We start from the raw sequence: 17,779 nt of genomic DNA, 5'->3' as shown, positions 1-17,779 counted from the left end.
ACAGACATGTATTTAGCGCCTATTATGTACAAACCGGCATATTAAAGCAGCACAGGAAATACAAAGAAGTGAACTAATTGGTCATTGTCCTCCTCAGGCTTCCCAAGTCCTTGGTGCGATTTACACACAGATCCAAGTGATTCCACTTTCAACAGCCTTGAAGAAATGATGATGTTAACAGAGTTGTACCAGTCACTGCTACTGGAACCTAGAAGCGAAGCCACACTTAGCAGTGTTTGAAGTCTGAGATTACTCAGGACAGAGTGCATGTTGGACATCCAATACTTGAAGTGTTCTAACCAAGCGCACACGTGTACTTGGAATGGTTGCGTAAACTCGTTGACAGTGGAGCAAGATCAATATAAATACATGTGGGCGCACACACACACACACACACACACACACACACACTTGAATCATATAGGGTGACATTTCCCCTATATACATATCCTGCCAAGTCAGGAGTTCAAGACCTCCCACTCTGCTTGAAGAGGAGGTTAACCCACATTGTCGTTTACTGAAGACAGAGGACAGTAATAAAAGTACGAAAAAATCTCCAAACTTCACTGGACACAAGCAGAAATAGAAAGGCTTCAGGAAGGAATAAGAAAAAAGCGCCCAGTAAAGAGGAGCTCTCCCAGCAAGGCGGGGTGGGGGGGTGAGGGGCGGAGCTTTCCACTGCACCACCATCCTCAGAGTCCCCAAGGAAAGGCCTGGGGTTAGGCAATTAGAGAAAAGGAAAGCAGGGACACATTTTCCCCAATGTCACAAATAAATAACTACGTTAAACCAGGAAATAACTTTTAGGCACCGCTTGAAACGCAACAACCCTCACAGGCCAGGCAGGCGGTGTGCTGTGGAAGCAGCCGGTGCGGCGCCGTCACACAAGCTCCAAAGGCACCACCCTCGGTCTCCATCCCACATCTCCCCCAGATGCAAGTTGTCGCTGTACACTGGAGCAAGCAATTGAGCTTCTCTTTTGTCTTCCTCCGTCTCCTCCCGAAGCTTGGGTGAGAGGGGAAGCCAGGCCGAGGGGCAGCAGCGCTTATGGGCGGACCTGGGAGAAAGTGCGCCTCACCCCGCGGGAGGGTGATTTCTAACACAACGCTACAGCTGCAAATCTAGGAATCCTCTACGCATTTCGTCGTTCGCCTGGTTCTGAGCTCCTCTTCGCTCCAAAGGAGGGACTGCCAGAAAGCCTGGGGCTCGAAGCGTGGCGACATAGATTATCAAGCACCTGACTCCACTCTAGGTGGAGTGGGAGCTGTGAAAGCCCGGGGAAAGAGGCACTTTCGCCCGGGAGGCAGAGAAAAGACCAGCTGCCTAGTAGATGCCAAAGTGCGACTGCCTTTCTAGTGGGGCCGCACCAGGGGAGGGCGCTAGTTCCGAAGGCTCCGCCGGGGCACCAGGCGGAACCGGCCAGCTGCGACGCGGTGGCGGGGCTGAGGGCTACCTGGGGACTCACGCCAGGGAACCCCGGGGCCCTTATCCGTGGCTCAGCTTGAACAAAAATCTCGGCTGCAGGACCAGACCTCACACCGAGGCGGCACCCTTAACGAGTTCAGGACGGAGTTTATGGGAGTTTACGGGATGGGGAGAGCAGAGTGCAGTGGAGGCGGAGAGGGCGGCTTGAAATCGCCCCAATCCATAAGCGAAACTCCAGATTCTATTTTGGTCCCCTTCCCCAGGTTCCTCCACGCGAGGCGCGCCGGTGTCCCAGCCTCAGGTCCACCTGGCTGCGCTCTGGATCCCCGGGATAAGGTCCCCTCTGGTACCAGGACTCTTCTGCTGCTTCTTCTCCCCTCCCGGGGTGCAGGGCCAAGGCGCAGCGCGAGCTCAGAGCGTGGTGATCCGGGAGGTGCAGGTGCCATTACGAAAGACCCCTCCGGACTCTAGATTCTCGGGCTGAAAGTCCTCTACGCTGTAGGCGCGGCTTTTGAGGGCTGTGGCGTAGTAGTCCACAGGCTCCTCCGCCGCGTTGTCCATCCAGCTGAGGCACAGGATGCGCTGAAAAGAGCGCTTGAAGTTGTCCGAGAGGAAGCCATAGAGAATGGGATTGGCGCAACTGTTGGCGTAGCCGAGGATGACCGACAGCTGGCTCACTGTGGCATCATCCTGCTCCGCGAACACGTTGACCAACTGCACCACGTAGAAGGGCATCCAGCAGATGACGAACACCATCACCACCATCATCACCATGAGGGTGATCTTGCGCTCCGAGCGCTTGCGCTGCTGCCAGCCGGCCTTGAGGGCTACCATGCGCATCTTGGCAATGATGAGCACGTAGCAGAGGCAGATGGCCCCGACGGGGAGCAGGAAACCCATCAGAAAGGTATACAACACGAAGCCCACCAGCCAGCGCTGGGCGGGCTCAGGCATGAGCATGTTGCAAGCCACCGTGCCGTCGCTGTTGGCTGCCGTGCGCGAGAAGACCACTATGGGCAGGATGACGAGTAGGGAGAGCACCCACACGCCCAGGTTCACCACCTTGGCCACAGTGGGCCGGCGGTAGCGGGCTGCCTTGATGGGGTGCACCACGGCCACGTAGCGGTCCACGCTGAGGACGGTGAGACAGTAGATGCTGGTGAACATGTTGACGGCGTCCACGCTGAGCACGAGGCGGCAGAGCAGCGCGCCGAAAGGCCAGTGGCGCAACAACGTGGAGGTGACCAGGAAGGGCACGCTCAGCATGAGAAGTTCGTCCGCAATGGCCAGGTTTAGTATGTAGATGTTGGTGGCCGTCTTCATCTTGGCGTAGCGCAGGATCACGTAGATGACCATGGAGTTCCCACACAGCCCCACCAGGCACACCACGGAATAGATGAAAGAGATGAGGATGGCACTGCCTTGGCCCTCACTCAAGGTCCCGTTCTGGGACGCGTTTCGCCCCGGCTCCTCCATGCCGTCTGCACCGCAGGCCCCGGGGCCCCTGCTGCAGCCGCCTTCGCCGCAGCTGCCCGTGCTGGGGCTAGGAGAGGAGGAAGGAGAGGAGGCGGTGCCATTGGGGAACATCCCAGCTGAGTGAAGGCCCGTGGGACTGCCGGGCAGGGGCGCTGTCTTTGCGACCCCGCCACCTGCACCCTCCCTGGGCACCCAGCCCTTCTCCTGTAGCTCACAACCACCTGGCACTTGGGAGTAGAGCGGAGGGGCTGCAGGGAGAAGGGCTCTGATCCGCGCGGCCCGGGCGCATCGCTCAGCCAGTGCCTGCGCGCTGCCTCTTGCAGCTCAGGGGCGCCAGGGCACCCGCGAGCTTAGAGAGAGGGAGGCTAGTGACCCGCACAGCACAGCCGTTAACCAGCGCTGCTCTGGGCTGGTGAACGATTAAGAAACACTACCAGCGCGTCAGCAGCTACGAAAGAAGTGGAGCGGGGGGGGGAGGGGGGGGCAGAGTGTGGCAGGGAGGGAGGAGGGCACATAGGTGACTTGTCTCCGCTCCTCCAAATTTTATTATTTATTTTTCCTTCCCAGGTTCAACTCCACGGTCACTTCCGGGGTCCCCTCCCAGCGCTCTGTCCTCACTCATCCCTCAGGGGAACCTGGTGAGATCCTCTGCCTTGCTGGAGAATGGGTGCGAGCCAGGGGTGGAGATTCTGCCCCATCCCACCCCTCTCCGACCCCATGCAAAGACCGAAGCGGGTCCCAACTATGAATGTCCAGAGTTCATCTCAGTTCTCAGTTGCTGTCCCCTCTGGGAGAAAGCTTAGCTCCCCATCTGTCCCGACCTAGAGACACCAAATCCGCACCTCCCGCCTCCGCTGGCCTTGCGCCTCCAACCCTACCCTCCCTCCTTACCCGGAGAGCGCAACCTCAAGACCCGCGAGGAGATGCCCGGTGCCGAGTGCACGTGCGTTCTGGGAGCGCGCTGCCGTTCCTGGCGCTGTCCAACCGCCTTTAGGCGCGACCCCAGCGCAGGTGCCCACGCAAACCTCTCCGAGTCGGCGAAAGGGAGTCTAAGCTGCTAGCGCTGTGCGTGGGAAGGACAGCAGCTGGGCGTCAGGGGATTCTGAGTTCTAGCGTGCAGGCGTCTCTTCGCTGACTGGAGAACTCGGAAGCCTGAGGAAAACACTGTGAATTGGAAAAAAAAAAAAAAAAAAAAAGCTTGTGGTTGCCAGAGCCCCCTGCACCTTTCACTGCAATCTCGCAACTGTAGAAGCAAGGACGCTTGACTGAGAGCGCTAGAGGAGCCCGAGGCTCTCTCCCGAAGGAGCCTGGTAAGGTATTGGAAATCCATCTAGGTGTTCGCTCCGGGAAGATAAAGCTGCGCCGCTTGAAAGAGCTCTGCCAGCGTCACCGCTGCACTTTGTACCCTGGAGAGTTGGTGGCCTCGTGGGGGCGGAGAAGAGTTCTGGTCTGGACCTGAGGGGACTCCAGATGCTCTAAATCCAAGCAGGGCTGGCCAGGCAAAGGACCAGACCTGTCACAGGCACAGCCGGACGACATTTTATGTTGTGAAAGGCTGGGATGGCAGCCTTTGCTGGGACCCCTTGATCTGTGACTTGGTCCTAGTTCCTGTGAATAGTCAAGTAGACATGGATATGGACATGGGCTTAGGGGGCTCCTGGTATGGCAGTGGAAATGAACTGGTAGATTTTCAGTCACCATGAGTTTGAACAGCCTCTGGGACTTCCCCACAACCCCGGGGGGCTCTTGGCTTTGCAGCCAAAGAAGCACATCCATGCTGCCCCTCCTTTCTTTTTCATAACCCAGACTCCGTCCTGCAAGGTCCTTCCACGTCTTTAGCTGGAACGTGCTGGCTCGCCGAAGGACTGACCTTCAGCAGCCTCGTGCCCAGTGACTTGAAAGCTTTGCCGCCTCTGCCTTCTGTTTAGGTCCTCCTTTCCAGACATTGTCATTGTTATTCGCTCTGTACATTTTGCACCAAGGACCTGAAACTCCTGCAATTTGTTTATATCGGATCATCTAAAATGCAGGAATGGATGTAGAAATTAAAAACAACCACAACAAATGTGATTTGCAATGCCTGTTGCTTTGTTCTGGTAAATATTTACGTGACATATATTAGTTCTGAAAACTAAGTCCTATAGAATGGGGGAAAAATGTGTAGCATATTAGCATGTTGCCAGCAGACCCTAAATGAGTGGCAGAGACTTCTCACAGCCAGTGGACTTTGAATTATCGGTGAGAAAGGTGCTAAGATGGAATTTGAAATTTCACAAGACCCTTGCTGTCACCTAAACAAATTGTCTTACCCGAAATTGAATGTGGAATTAGGGTTTAGCTGCATTGCTTTTTTTTCTTTTAAAAAATATACCACATATGGAGGGGAGTGGATGAAAGTTCTCCAGTCTTAAAAACAGAAAACAAGAGTGGGTTTTGTCCCAGAAGAGCATTTAACTACTAGCCAAACGTTGTCATGATTTACATGCTTCTGCCAATCACTGTCAAAAGACACATGGCTGTGTTGCTGGGCACTGGCATTTCAACAGGCATCAGTTAGGATCCTTGCCTGAGCTGGGATCATACTCGCTTCAGCAGCATGGGGGATAGGAGCTGGTGAAAGACAGCTTTGCTTTTAGAAATTCCTTAAGTTCAATTTCCAGCTTATCTTGGGAAAAACACTTCTTAATTCGGTCATACCCACATATGAGAGAGAGAGGGAGGGAGGAAAAGAGGGAGGCAGAGAGAGAGAGAGAGAGAGAGAGAGAGAGAGAGAGAGAGAGAGAGAACAAAACTTAAAACCTGACATGAGCATGCTTTCTGCTGTCTTCTAAAGTGCTTTTTCTAATGGGTTATTTATCCAGAAAAGGAGGCTGACAATGAGATACAGCTTCACTTTGACTAGGATGCTATAATATATTTTTTTTAAAGAAAAAGACAAAAGCAAACATCAGAAAGATGTAGAGAAATCAGAATGCTTATACATTGCTGATGGGAATTCTTATAAAGGGATGCAGCAGCTTAAAAATAATTTGGAGACTCTTCAAAAAGTTTAAAATAGAATTACAAAATAGCTCAACAGTTCTACTTTAAAACTGAACATTGAAAACAAGCTTGTGACAAAAACTTGCACATGAACATTGAGATGCACTGTTCATAATAGTACCAAAGTGTAAAAACCAGAAATAGCTGTCAATAAATTAATGAGTAAACATGTATACAGTGCAATGCTATTCATCCATAAAAAGCACTGAGGTACTGCTCCATTCTACAACATTATAATGGATCTTGAAAATACTAGAGGACCTGGTAGTCTAGATGCTAAAGTTCTCGCCTCGGGATCTCATGTGGGCACCAGTTCGTGTCCCGGCAGCCCCACTTCCCATCCAGGTCTCTGCTTGTGGTAGAGGATGGCCCAACGCCTTGGGACTCTGCACCCCCATGGGAGACCCGCAAGAGGCTCCTGGCTCCTGGCACAGCTCCAGCCATTGCGGCTGCTTGGGGAGTGAATCAATGGGTGAAAGATCTTCTGTTTGTCTCTCCTTCTCTCTATATATCTGACTTTACGATAAAATAAAATTAAAAAATACTAGAGAAAGAAGTCATGCCGAAAAGATGCACATCACATGAGTCCGCTTAATGACGTATCCAGTTTAAGCAAATGCTTAGAGACAGAGAGCTGACTAGCAGTGATCAGGGGCTGGGGAAGAGAGAAATGGGTATGGTTAATGAGTAGGTGGCTCTTTCTCTGGGTGAGGAAAAGACTCTGGAATTAGCAGTGAGGGCTGTACAACATTACTAATATGCTACAAATATGTGACCTGTACACTTTAGAAATGTTAAAATTATTAATCTCATGGGAATTTTAGTCCAATAAAAACATGAAATTATTGAACGGGTATTGTGGCCCAACAAGCTAATTATCCACCTTGCAGCACTAGCATCCCATATGGATGCCTTTTCCAGTCCTGGCTACTCTACTTTCCATCCAGCTCCCTGCTTAACCTGGGAAGGCAGTGGTGGATGGCTCAAGTCCTTTGGCCCTTGCACCCACTGGGGAGACATGGAAGAAGCTTCTAGCATCTGGCTTCAGATTAGCTCACCTCTGGCCTTGGCAGCCATTTCAAGAGTGAACACGTAGATCCAAGACCTCTCTCTCTCCATCTCTCCTTCCCCATGTAATTCTGCCTTTCAAATTAAAACAAAAAAAGCAAATCTTTTTTGAAAAAAAAAAAACAGGTTATTGAGATAAGTATAAAGCATGAAGTGTGAGCACATTTCCTAGCATTGTATCTGTCCTCCATGCTCTCACTTCTTTTGTTACCTTATTTCCTATGACTATGATTTAAACATTTCTAAATAAGAAAACAAAGATGTTTTCCAGGAAGGAGAAAATGAAAAGTCTTAATTGACAAAGTTGCAGATTCTTAAGCAAACTTATTTTCTTCCTTCATTGTGACTTTATCCTACAAACTAGATTCCTCCCGTGATATCATATTACCAGGTTCATCACACTGGGCTCTGGGTATGTGTGTATGCACGCATGTGTGCTCATGTCTGTGCTCATAAATCTGTAAGCGTGTTGAACATAGAATATCATCTTTGTCTTTCTGTCTCCAGAACCCAGCACATTACTTAGAAAATCAACCTGGATTTCCTGTTTTATTTTTTCAAGACATGCCATAGATAGTACTTTTTTTCTTTTCCAGCTTCTAAAATACAAATTCAAGAAAGAAATGAATGGTGGTCCCTTATAAGAAGAGCTTTATTATCTGAGTAATGCCATCATCTGTAATAATTCTTTGCACATTTAAATCATTCAGAATCATTTCAATTTGCATGTCCTATATCAATAATTACCATGCTGATGATTCATTCATCGGTCGTTCCTGGTCTTAAATTTCTTGGCAGAGAAAGGGCTCTGTAAAATGGGTGGTACATGCTTTAGTAGCTAATGATGGTTATTTAATAGTATCATGCAGTGTGAAAGCCATTATACATGGAAGATTGTTTCTTTTTAATTGCAGTCCTGAGTCTCAGTGGTTTGGTGGAATAGTAATTATCAGAGGCTCAAACTCAGCTTCTGTCAAAATGATCACTAATGTGGTTTTTTAAAGTTAAGGCCTATGGTGATGTGATCTCAAATGAGTGCGTATAATCCATGCTAGCAGTAAAGGGCTGACTGGGGAGAGGTATTAAAGGGAGCACTATTGCAACTTAGTGTGTGGTAGCATCATCAGAGTCGTGTTTGCAAACACCTGTCTGGGCAGAGGGGACTGCAATGAGTGTGAGAGGTGAGCACCGCTCAGCAATGCGGCCTGTGGCAGAGGTTGTATCACTCGCCCATCTGCCACTAGTCCTTTAGCAGAATGGCAGTCTAATAAGAAAGTTATTAAAGTAAAAAGTGACGGGAAGGCTAAGGAACGATTCCACATTCTAGTTCTTAGGGCTTCCCAATCATTCATAATAGCCTTGGTAACCTGTGGTTTGGTTCATCACCAAGCTCAGCAAATTTGTCTTGGCCTGCTGCTCTTCCTATTGCCTCTTCTGTGAAACAGCATGGCAGTGTCTGTTTTGAGCTTTCAGAAAAGACACATATAGTGTAATAATTCACATTTTTCCCTATGAATTTTCTAGTACCAAATCACATTTCTAAGAACACGAATTTAGCACATCCAGGAAAGTATTCATTATTACTAATGGATAAACAAAAACAGAATGAAAGTGACCACAAGGGAACTGTATCATTTCTACCAATGATCCTTTTTTTAGTTAAAATTCCTGTTAGTTAAGGATTTCTAAATAAGTTGAGTGCATTGTGCCTGGGAAAATCCAAGTACTGGGGCCCCCATCACCCATGTGGAAGCCTGGGATGGAATTTTGGGCTGTGACTTGGCCTAAATCGGTCTTGTCTTTTCTTTCTAATGCTCTTTGAACAAATACATTTAAAAAATAATAATAAACATGGATTGTATCAGTTGCAAACAATTTTGTCAAAAAATTTTTGGTGTTTTTTATTTTTAATACAACCACAACAATTCTTTCAAGATCAGACAGTCACATGTTGTTCATCTATTTTTTTTTTTTGTCTTTTTTGATACCTGACTTTTGGTTTGAGCAGAGCAATTAAACACTGCTCCTTTAGGATGGGCTCAGGGAAGAGGAAAGTCAGTTTCACAGACGAAAGCTAGGTAGGCATCTTTTTATTTTTAAGAAATTTATTAATGCATTTGATTCTCAGAATCATAGGAAATGCACGATAACCATCACAATGCTCATCAATTCTCATGCTAATATGATAGCAATACAAAGATAATAGCCCCCTCTTATCTCCTTCTCCTCTTTTCCCCCTCTCTCTCTAGAAATCTTAACATTCACTTTCATGATGCCGCCATTTTGCTTCTTTTAAAAATCTGTTTATGTGAGAGTCTTAGGCACATGTTCCATCAGCCAAAAGGTATGCAAGTTGCTTTAACATTCTCAAGTCAGCAAACAGCATTAATCTGCAACAGAATGAAGAATAAAAGCCGTATGATCATCGCAATAAATGCCAAAAAAAAAAAAGCATTCAAAATGATTTGACATTTCTGTGTGATGAAAGCTCTCAGCAAATAGATATGGAAGAAATACAGCTCAACATTATAAAGGCTATATATAACAAATGCAGACCCAATATAATACTGAATGGGGAAAAATTACTCATTTTGCTACAGATCTGAAACAAGAAAAGGGTATCCACTTTTACCTCTCTTATTCCACAGTATTGGGAATACTGGCAAGAGCAATTTGGGAAGAGAAAGAATAAAGAGTATCAAAACTGGAAGTGAGAAAGTCAAAATATCCATGTTTGTAAGTGACACGGAGAAACTGAAGAACACCATCTAAAACTGTTAGAACTGATACAAGGGAGATTAATGGTAAAGTTGCAGGTTACAAAGTAAACATATTTTTAAAGAAGTTTTTTGATATACTAATGTTGAACTTACTAAAAGAGGAATCAAAACAGATCCCATTAAAATAGCTGCACAATTCAAATATTTAGGACCAACTCAAAGAAATGATTTCTGTAATGAAATTAGAAAACATTGATGAAAGAAATCATCAAGACCACACATACGCAAAACGGGAAGGTATCCCATGTGTCTGTGAATTGGAAAAGCTAATATGATTTAAATAGTAATCCTACCTAAAAAAAAATCTACAGATTCAATATACGATCTACTGAAATACCAGTGGCATATTTCACAGAATTAGAAAAACAACTCTAAAATGTATAAGCAACCACAAAAGACCCAAAATAACCAAAATGATACTGAACAAGAAAAAAAAATTCAAGCTGTAAGCATAATACCTTATTCAAGCCATAATTACAGGCTACAGTAATTGAAATAGCATGGTTCTGGCATAAACATGGACACAAAGATCAACAATACAAACTGGAAAGGCTAGAAACTAGCCCACATACATACATTAAAATTATTTCAACCAAGGTACTCAGGATATACATTGAAGTGAGGTTAGTCTTTTCCTAGATAGTGCTGGCAAAATTGGATACACACTCATGGAAGAGATAAGTTAGAGTCCTACATCTCATTAAATTAAAAAAACAATCAACTCAAGGTGAGTCAAAGACCTACATGTAAAATCTAAAACTTGAAACTGCAGGAAGAAAACATATGGGTTGTTCATTGGTTTAGCCTTTGGTTGGGCAACTCTCCTGGCCAACCTTTGCAGCAAGTGTCTGGATGCATTTAGGCAGACTTTGTCAACTAATAGACTTTGGTAAGATTTTTTTCGACTCTGGAGCAATGAAACCAACAATGTCTCAGAATTATTAAAATTATTAAAGTAATACCTTCAGAACATTCTTCCCCATATCAAGGTCTTAAGATGTCATAGACATAGGAGAAAAAAGAAACAGAACTGAAACAGTTGTCTCACCCAGCCTCCTTCGTGCCTCAACTCTTCCCACCCTAGTCAGAGGTGGACACGCATCCCTCTCAATTATGTGAACAATACTGAAAATGAAGTAATTTTTAAAAAAGCTAATGTTAGTGAGAATTTGGAAAAGAGGAATTGTTATACACTGCTGGTGAGAGCGTAAATTAGTACCACTACGATGGAAAAACAACATGGAATTTTCTTAGAAAAATTAGAAATAGTGGTGTAATTAGGATCCATTAATCCCACTACTGGGTCTGTATCCAAGACATTGCATTAAAGGGACACCTGCTTCACCAATGTTTACTGCAGGAGTATGCACAACAGTCATGATATGGAAGCAAGCAAAATGTCCACCATTGGATGTGCAGACAAACAAACTAGTATTCACACAATGGAATCGCATTCAGACACGGATTGAATGAATTCCTGTCTTTTTCAGACACATAAATAGACCTCAGTCTGATACAAAAAGACAAATACTGAAAGTTCTCCATTATATGTGGGAAGAAAAGGAAAAAAAAAAAAAAAAAGGAAAAACTAAAGATAGAGAAAAAGGGGCCCGGCAGCGTTGCCTAGTGGTTAAGGTCCTCGCGTTGAACGCACCAGGATCCCATATGGGCGCAGGTTCTAATCCCGGCAGCTCCACTTCCCATCCAGCTCCCTGCTTGTGGCCTGGGAAAGCAGTGGAGGACGCCCCACAGCACTGGGACACAGCACCCACTTGGGAGACCTGGAAGAGGTTCTTGGTTCCTGGCTTCGGATTGGCGCAGCACCGGCCGTTGCGGTCACTTGGGGAGTGAATCATTGGACGGAAGATCTTCCTCTCTGCCTCTCCTCCTCTCTGTATATCTGACTTCGTAATAAAAAATAAATAAATAATCTTCAAAAAAAGATAGAGAAAAAGAAAATCTGATCACAGAATACAGATTACTAGAAGTTGGGAGGGATGGGTTGGGTACCAAATTAGACTCAGATGAAGTAAGTTCCCATTGTTGCACAGCATTGCTGTGAGCCCTACAGTTACAATAACCTCATAGATACTTTATGAACAAGTAGAAGAAGAAAGCTAGAAGGGCAAATGCCACACTATATGTATGTATTGGAAGATCACACTGTAGCCATAACTACGTACATTTATTATTACTACAATTTTGTTGGTGCTGGGTTGAGGGAAGACACTTTTTAAAACTGGAAATGAAGCAGTTTGACTTTCTCTTCTTTTTCATGATGAGTTGTAAATGGTCAGTAGTGGTTTCATGTTGAAAGTATTCCTGGGCAGTGGAAAGAATGAGGGCTAATGTCTGTAAGCAGCAGTAAAGTGGCTCAGAACCACTTGGAAGGGTTCTGAGAAGGAAGGTCTTGCTCATCTTTGCCCTCCCCCTCCTGGGGTGGGCACCTCAGGCTGACCAGCACAAGGCCCTGCCTCTGATCTTTATCCACACAGCATGAGACGATGGTACACTCTGCTAGTGAAGAAATAGCCTGTGTCATAGCTTAGCTTCTCCTTTGCTGTAATAGAGGAGATAAGAAGATAGGTTGACATGAATGTGGAGGATCCTACCTGTTAATTGACTACCTGGATGAGCCAAAATTTCACTGCTTTTGAAATTAGCCATTTCTGACACTATGCTATTTTTATTTTTTAGTTTGCTTTTTATTTTGCTTTTAAATTTCTCTGAAAGGCAGAGTAATGGAGAAGAGAGGGAGAGACAAAGAGAGAAAAAGACCTTCCATAAGCTGGTTGGTTTCCCATATAGACTCAATGATTGCAGTTGAGCCAGGTTCAAGTCAGAAGATCTGATCCTAATCAGGTTTCCTGAGTGGGTTGCAGAGTCCCAAGTTTTTTGAATGTCATCTGCTGCATTCTCAGGTGCATTAGCAGGGAGCTGGATTGAAAAAAGTGTAGCAGAGACTCATTGGTACTTAGGTATTGGATGCTGCTATTGCAACTGGTGTCTTAACCCACTGTATCACAACACCAACCTGTATTTTACTTATTTATTTATTTTAGGAAAGTAAATTCAGACTATAGTAAAGCAAACTTACTTCTATAGCTTTATTACCCATGGTCACTTTTTTGGTCCCCATTTTTCATTAGGAGGAGCTGGAAACTAATACCAGAGTTCCACTGCGTATGAAAAATGTATTTTCAATTTAACAAAAATTTATTAAATGCTGTCTGCTAGGTGACAGCTGCCCTTCTAGAGACAAAGACAACAAATGAATCTCCTGTGGAATTCTAAAGAGAAAAGTAGATGTGAGGGGCTACACGGTACTGGGAAGGTGTGTTTGACCTAGATTAAATGAAGCAGTAAGAGAAGAATAAAAGGTTTCAGTAACTTTGAGGGCAGTGAAGGCAAAACACATATCGGTGCTTTTCCAGCCAAAGGCAAAAGTATACAGGAATAAGGTTCTACATTGCAGGTGTCAGGTGCACTAAAATGTAACCTTCACCCCACCCACACACTTTCTTTTTTCTTGTAAAATCATTGCTTAGAGAACACCTGTGGGTTTCATCTGCACTGCTCTTTGAGCATGGTAGACATCAACCATTTCAGTCAAGGTATTTCAGCCCTGGGCAAGCAGAGTAGTAAGCAACCACCTTTGTAGACTGCTCTCCTCACTGATTTCTCCTCTCGGGCTGTGTTCTGTTATGCTGGCCCTTGATACCTGACAAGACAATTCACCAAGTGGGAAAGTCATACAGAAAACAGAAACAGTGTCTTTATTCTCTTTCTTAGTGAATTGGGAAAAGTTCTTATTCTTCTGTCATTGTCAAACACTGTCCCTCACACTCTGGGTTATCTTAGAGAAGAGTTTCTGGATGCGAGTTTATCCATGAAAGTAGGGCTTGTCCATTGCTGGTCTGCTACTGAGAGTAAGGAGACACAACAGTGATCTGCTTCATATTCCGGGGAGTTCATTTGTAGCAAGGAATTTCTGCTAGCTGGGAAAGGAGCTGAGGTTGGGAAAGGCAGTCAGACACACTACACAGTAAGTGAATTGAGTGCTGTCTTTCTTCCATAATCACATTGGACATGCAACTGTCTATTAAGACAGTTATGGGTAAAAAAAAAATGGCTTCCAATCATCGAAGATTTCTCGTTGATAGTCATGTGAAATGCATGCACAAATTAATACTTAGTGTGTAGTTATATATTTATTTCTATCAGCACCTCTTATAGAAGTCCTAGAGATCTGTCTATATCTCTCTAACCAAGCACACTTTTTTCCCAAAAAGCAAGGAGTTACCCAACCTATAACCTTGAGCTCTCATATTCAATATGGCAACTATGCCATATTGAAAATCAAGACCATTTAGACTCATGACTCTCTGTCCAAAAGCCAGAGTAACCCCAGGATTTCACAGGTACCAATGCCTCCAGACCCCAGGATATTTCTGTTTGGAGAGATTGAGGCAGAAGCGGAGGTAACTTGGCCATGAAGGCTGGAGTACAGGTGCACATGCCCATGAGGCTGCTCACCAGGCAGGACAAGGACATGGGTAGGAACTGGAATGAGATGGGCTGCTGGTGGGGTCAGGCTCAGAGCAGAGCTCACAGAGAATGCTAGAAATTTAAGCTGCACTCTATTCTTCTGGGTTACAATGAAGCTAGCAGAAGATGCCTTTTATGAAACACATTCTAACCCTGATTCCTAATGCTAACAAGCAAACGAATCAAACAAGTCAGTTGGAGTTTCAGGAGAATGTTAATCAGCATATTTATTCCAAGCTGCCATGAAGGTGAAGAGAGAATGCATCTTTTTGTCTGAAGATACAATGGCTTTTTTAAGCCCCAGCAAACTTTTGCTCTTCCTCCACATGAAAGTGAAATGTCATAAAAATAATTAATGTACCACACACAAACATCCCAAAGAAACATATGCAAAGATGCTTCAAAATTTTGTGAAAAAATTAAAATAATTAAAAAATAAAAATAATTTATGTGGAAAAATGTTTCTTTTGGTGCAACAATTTTTGTAATGCATGTATGTATGTGATCTCAAAAAGTTCAAGAAAACTGTGTAGTAACCATGTATGCATTTCAAAGAAAATTTCATGTCAAACTAAATTCTTTAAAACTTGCATTTCCCACAGCTTTTGTAGTCCCCTGGTGTACACACAGGCCAGACAGGACAGGGACTAACATACTAACACTGCTGGTCAGCAGGCAGTTGAGTCTTGAATGCTGCCTTTGCTCTTTGTTAAAGATTTTCTAAGTTTTCACTCAGGATTTCGCTTTGCTTTATAAGTAAGAGGAATAAAAGCTTTTCTTTCTTTCTTTTTTAATTAGAAAGTTAAAACTCTAGGCCATAAGCGTCTGCTCTATTTAATGAGGCATCTGCTGATTTATTTCCTCCTTAATTACTTGTCTATTACAAAAGCACTAATACATTTATTCTAGAAATTAATACAACGGATAAAAAAGAAACAGAAAACAAAATGTGCTCAGCAGAAGGAGGTAGAAGGAACTGAAATCAGGCCTAGTGCAGGCTATGTTCTACTAGGTTATGACCGAGTGCGTCCTTGAGCACGCTTCACCTGGGCTTGTTGCAGCAATGCGAATCTCAAGATGTCTGTGAAAACACAGGGTTTTAAACCAAACTAGTGGGTTTAGGTTCTATGTTTCCCATATATTTAACCTCATGCAGACTGTTTGACTACTCTATATTTTCAGTTACCTCACATATCAGGTAAAGATCATAGTATATTTATCTTAAAGAGTTCTTAAGAGAATTAAATTCATTAAGTGTTTAGGTTCTAACGTGTAGTAAGCACCATATACGTATTTTGTCTCATATAATATTTCCCTAATTAATTTTTCTTTATTTGAGAAACAGGGAGAAGGTAAGAGACAGTAAAATAACTATCTTTGCTTAATTATTTTCCAATGCTGAAATGCTCTGCAGGAGGCTAACGCCCAAATGTGAAGCCATAACCATAACAGCTTTCCAACATGGGCAGTAGGAACTCTGTTACCTGAACCATCAATAGTATTTCACAAAATTTATATTAGTAAGAGAGTCAGAAACAGAGGCAGAAATGAATCTGGCACCCTGATGTGGGATGTGAGAATATGAATTGCTGGGCCAAACACTCCACTATAAAAGAATTTCTAATTACAAGCCATTATATAATTTATTTTTCAAATTAACCTAAGAGATTTAAGAAATTTTCTTTTGTTTATTGCTTAAAAACTCAATACAGTAAGTTTGTCATTCATTTATTCAAGCTATGAAATATTTACCAGGTGGTTACTGTATGTTTGTTACTTCTGCTCTTGTTTCCGTTGTACCTGTAGAGCTCAGCCTGTAATTCAACATTGGGAGGTACGCTCCACTGTAGACTTTTGGTATATATCACACATCCAGCTAACATATTCCTAATGTGTTAATTATGACTATCAACATCATACAATGTCAGTACATTCCTTCCACTTCACAAGCATTAGAATTCATTACTACAGGGGCTGGTGTGCTGGTATAACAGGCTAATCCTCTATGTGTAGGGCCAGCATCCCATGTGGGTGCTAATTGAAGTTGTGGATGCTCCACTTTTGATCCACCTCTCTGATATGGCCTGGAAAGCATAGAGGATGACCCAGGATCTTGGCACTCTGCATCCATGTGGAAGACCCAGAAAAAGTTCAGCTCTGACATTGCCATTTGGAGAGTGAAACAATGAACAAAAGATCTCTCTCTTTCTCTCTCTCTGTAAAGTCAGCTTTTTCATATATGAATAAATAAATCTCCAAAAAAGAAAACTTACTACTATATTCATGATTCAAAAGGCTCGATTGTTAAATATTACATAGACACAGACAGCTCACCTTAAATTTCCTTTTTGCCTCAATTTCCAATGAGGCTCTTAAGTTCCCAGGCTAATGACTCTACTTGGTAAGTGCACCCATGTCTACACAGTGCTCCTATTCCATGTCTCTTGACCATGTCACCCACCTCTGTTTTAAGTGTAGGAGTGAGAGGAAAACAAAAGTTTCTTTCTCTAGAGAGCATTTTCACGATGCTGTGCATTGCTCCCCCCTTCAGAAGGTGGAAAGTGGGTACTTACTGCATTAGTAAAGCAGGAACACAGTCATGAAGAAAACTTAGCAGTGTCTCCTGGACTTTGGCAAGACACGGAGACTACACTCTGATAGTCATTTGGAAAATTATTTTAGAGATTTATTTGTTTTTATTTGAAAGGAAGAATGTGTGAACATTTGCACGAGAGAGACAGAGAGTGGAAGAGAGTCTTCATGCACTGGTTCATGCCCCGAATGCCTGCAACAGCCAGGCCTGGATCAGATCAGAGCCAGGAGCCCTGAACTGAACCCAGGTCTCCTACATGGGTTGTCTGGACCCAACTGCTTGAGCCATCCTCTGTTTGCTTTCCAGGGTACATATTAACAGTAAGATGGACCTAGAACACAGCTATTTGAATATGGAGTCTAGGTGTCCAGGGCCATGGCTTACCTGCTGGGCCACAATGCCCACCCCAAGTGGAAATTGTTAGAGGTGAGCAAGAGGCCCTACTGAAGAGGCTGTAGATCATGGCATGACGAGCAATGACTGCAGATGAGGAAGACGGATTTCTAGTGTAAGTAGGGCAGAGGCAGTGTCTCAAATTAGCTGGATGGGACAGAGCACAGCAGATAAGAAAGATCCCCTTATGAGAGGACCTCAGCAGGGGCTGAGTCAGCACAGGCCACTCAGCAAGGGAAATGGCCCCTTGGTGGAGAGAATGTTGGGGCTGCCATATTTGGCACAGCAGGCTGTCCCCACAAGCAGGCAGGGCTGATGTTGAAGAATACCCAGAACCTTATTCCAAGAGGAGCAGTCCTCCATTCCTTAAGGACACCAGTGCATGGCTTTTAATTATGCTGTGCAAGCAAGACTCTTCCTACCTCCAAATGCACCTTCCTCTCCTGTAAGAGCT

At 44.4% G+C, this 17,779-nt stretch overlaps 1 protein-coding gene across 1 annotated transcript; it reads right to left on the bottom strand.

The window, feature by feature from the left end:
• Window positions 1–1,396: 1,396 nt before the first annotated feature.
• Window positions 1,397–3,307, bottom strand: SSTR1 (somatostatin receptor 1). The gene has a single exon (XM_004584779.2). It carries the CDS (start codon window positions 3,010–3,012, stop codon window positions 1,837–1,839), a length of 1,176 nt encoding a protein of 391 aa, XP_004584836.1. The 5' UTR covers window positions 3,013–3,307; the 3' UTR covers window positions 1,397–1,836.
• Window positions 3,308–17,779: the final 14,472 nt, after the last annotated feature.

The sequence above is a fragment of the Ochotona princeps genome, chromosome 6 (assembly GCF_030435755.1).
Source record: "Ochotona princeps isolate mOchPri1 chromosome 6, mOchPri1.hap1, whole genome shotgun sequence".
Taxonomy (NCBI): Eukaryota; Metazoa; Chordata; class Mammalia; order Lagomorpha; family Ochotonidae; genus Ochotona; species Ochotona princeps.
The sequence above is the reverse complement of the archived record's forward strand: the minus strand, read 5'-3'. Positions and strand labels throughout refer to the sequence as shown.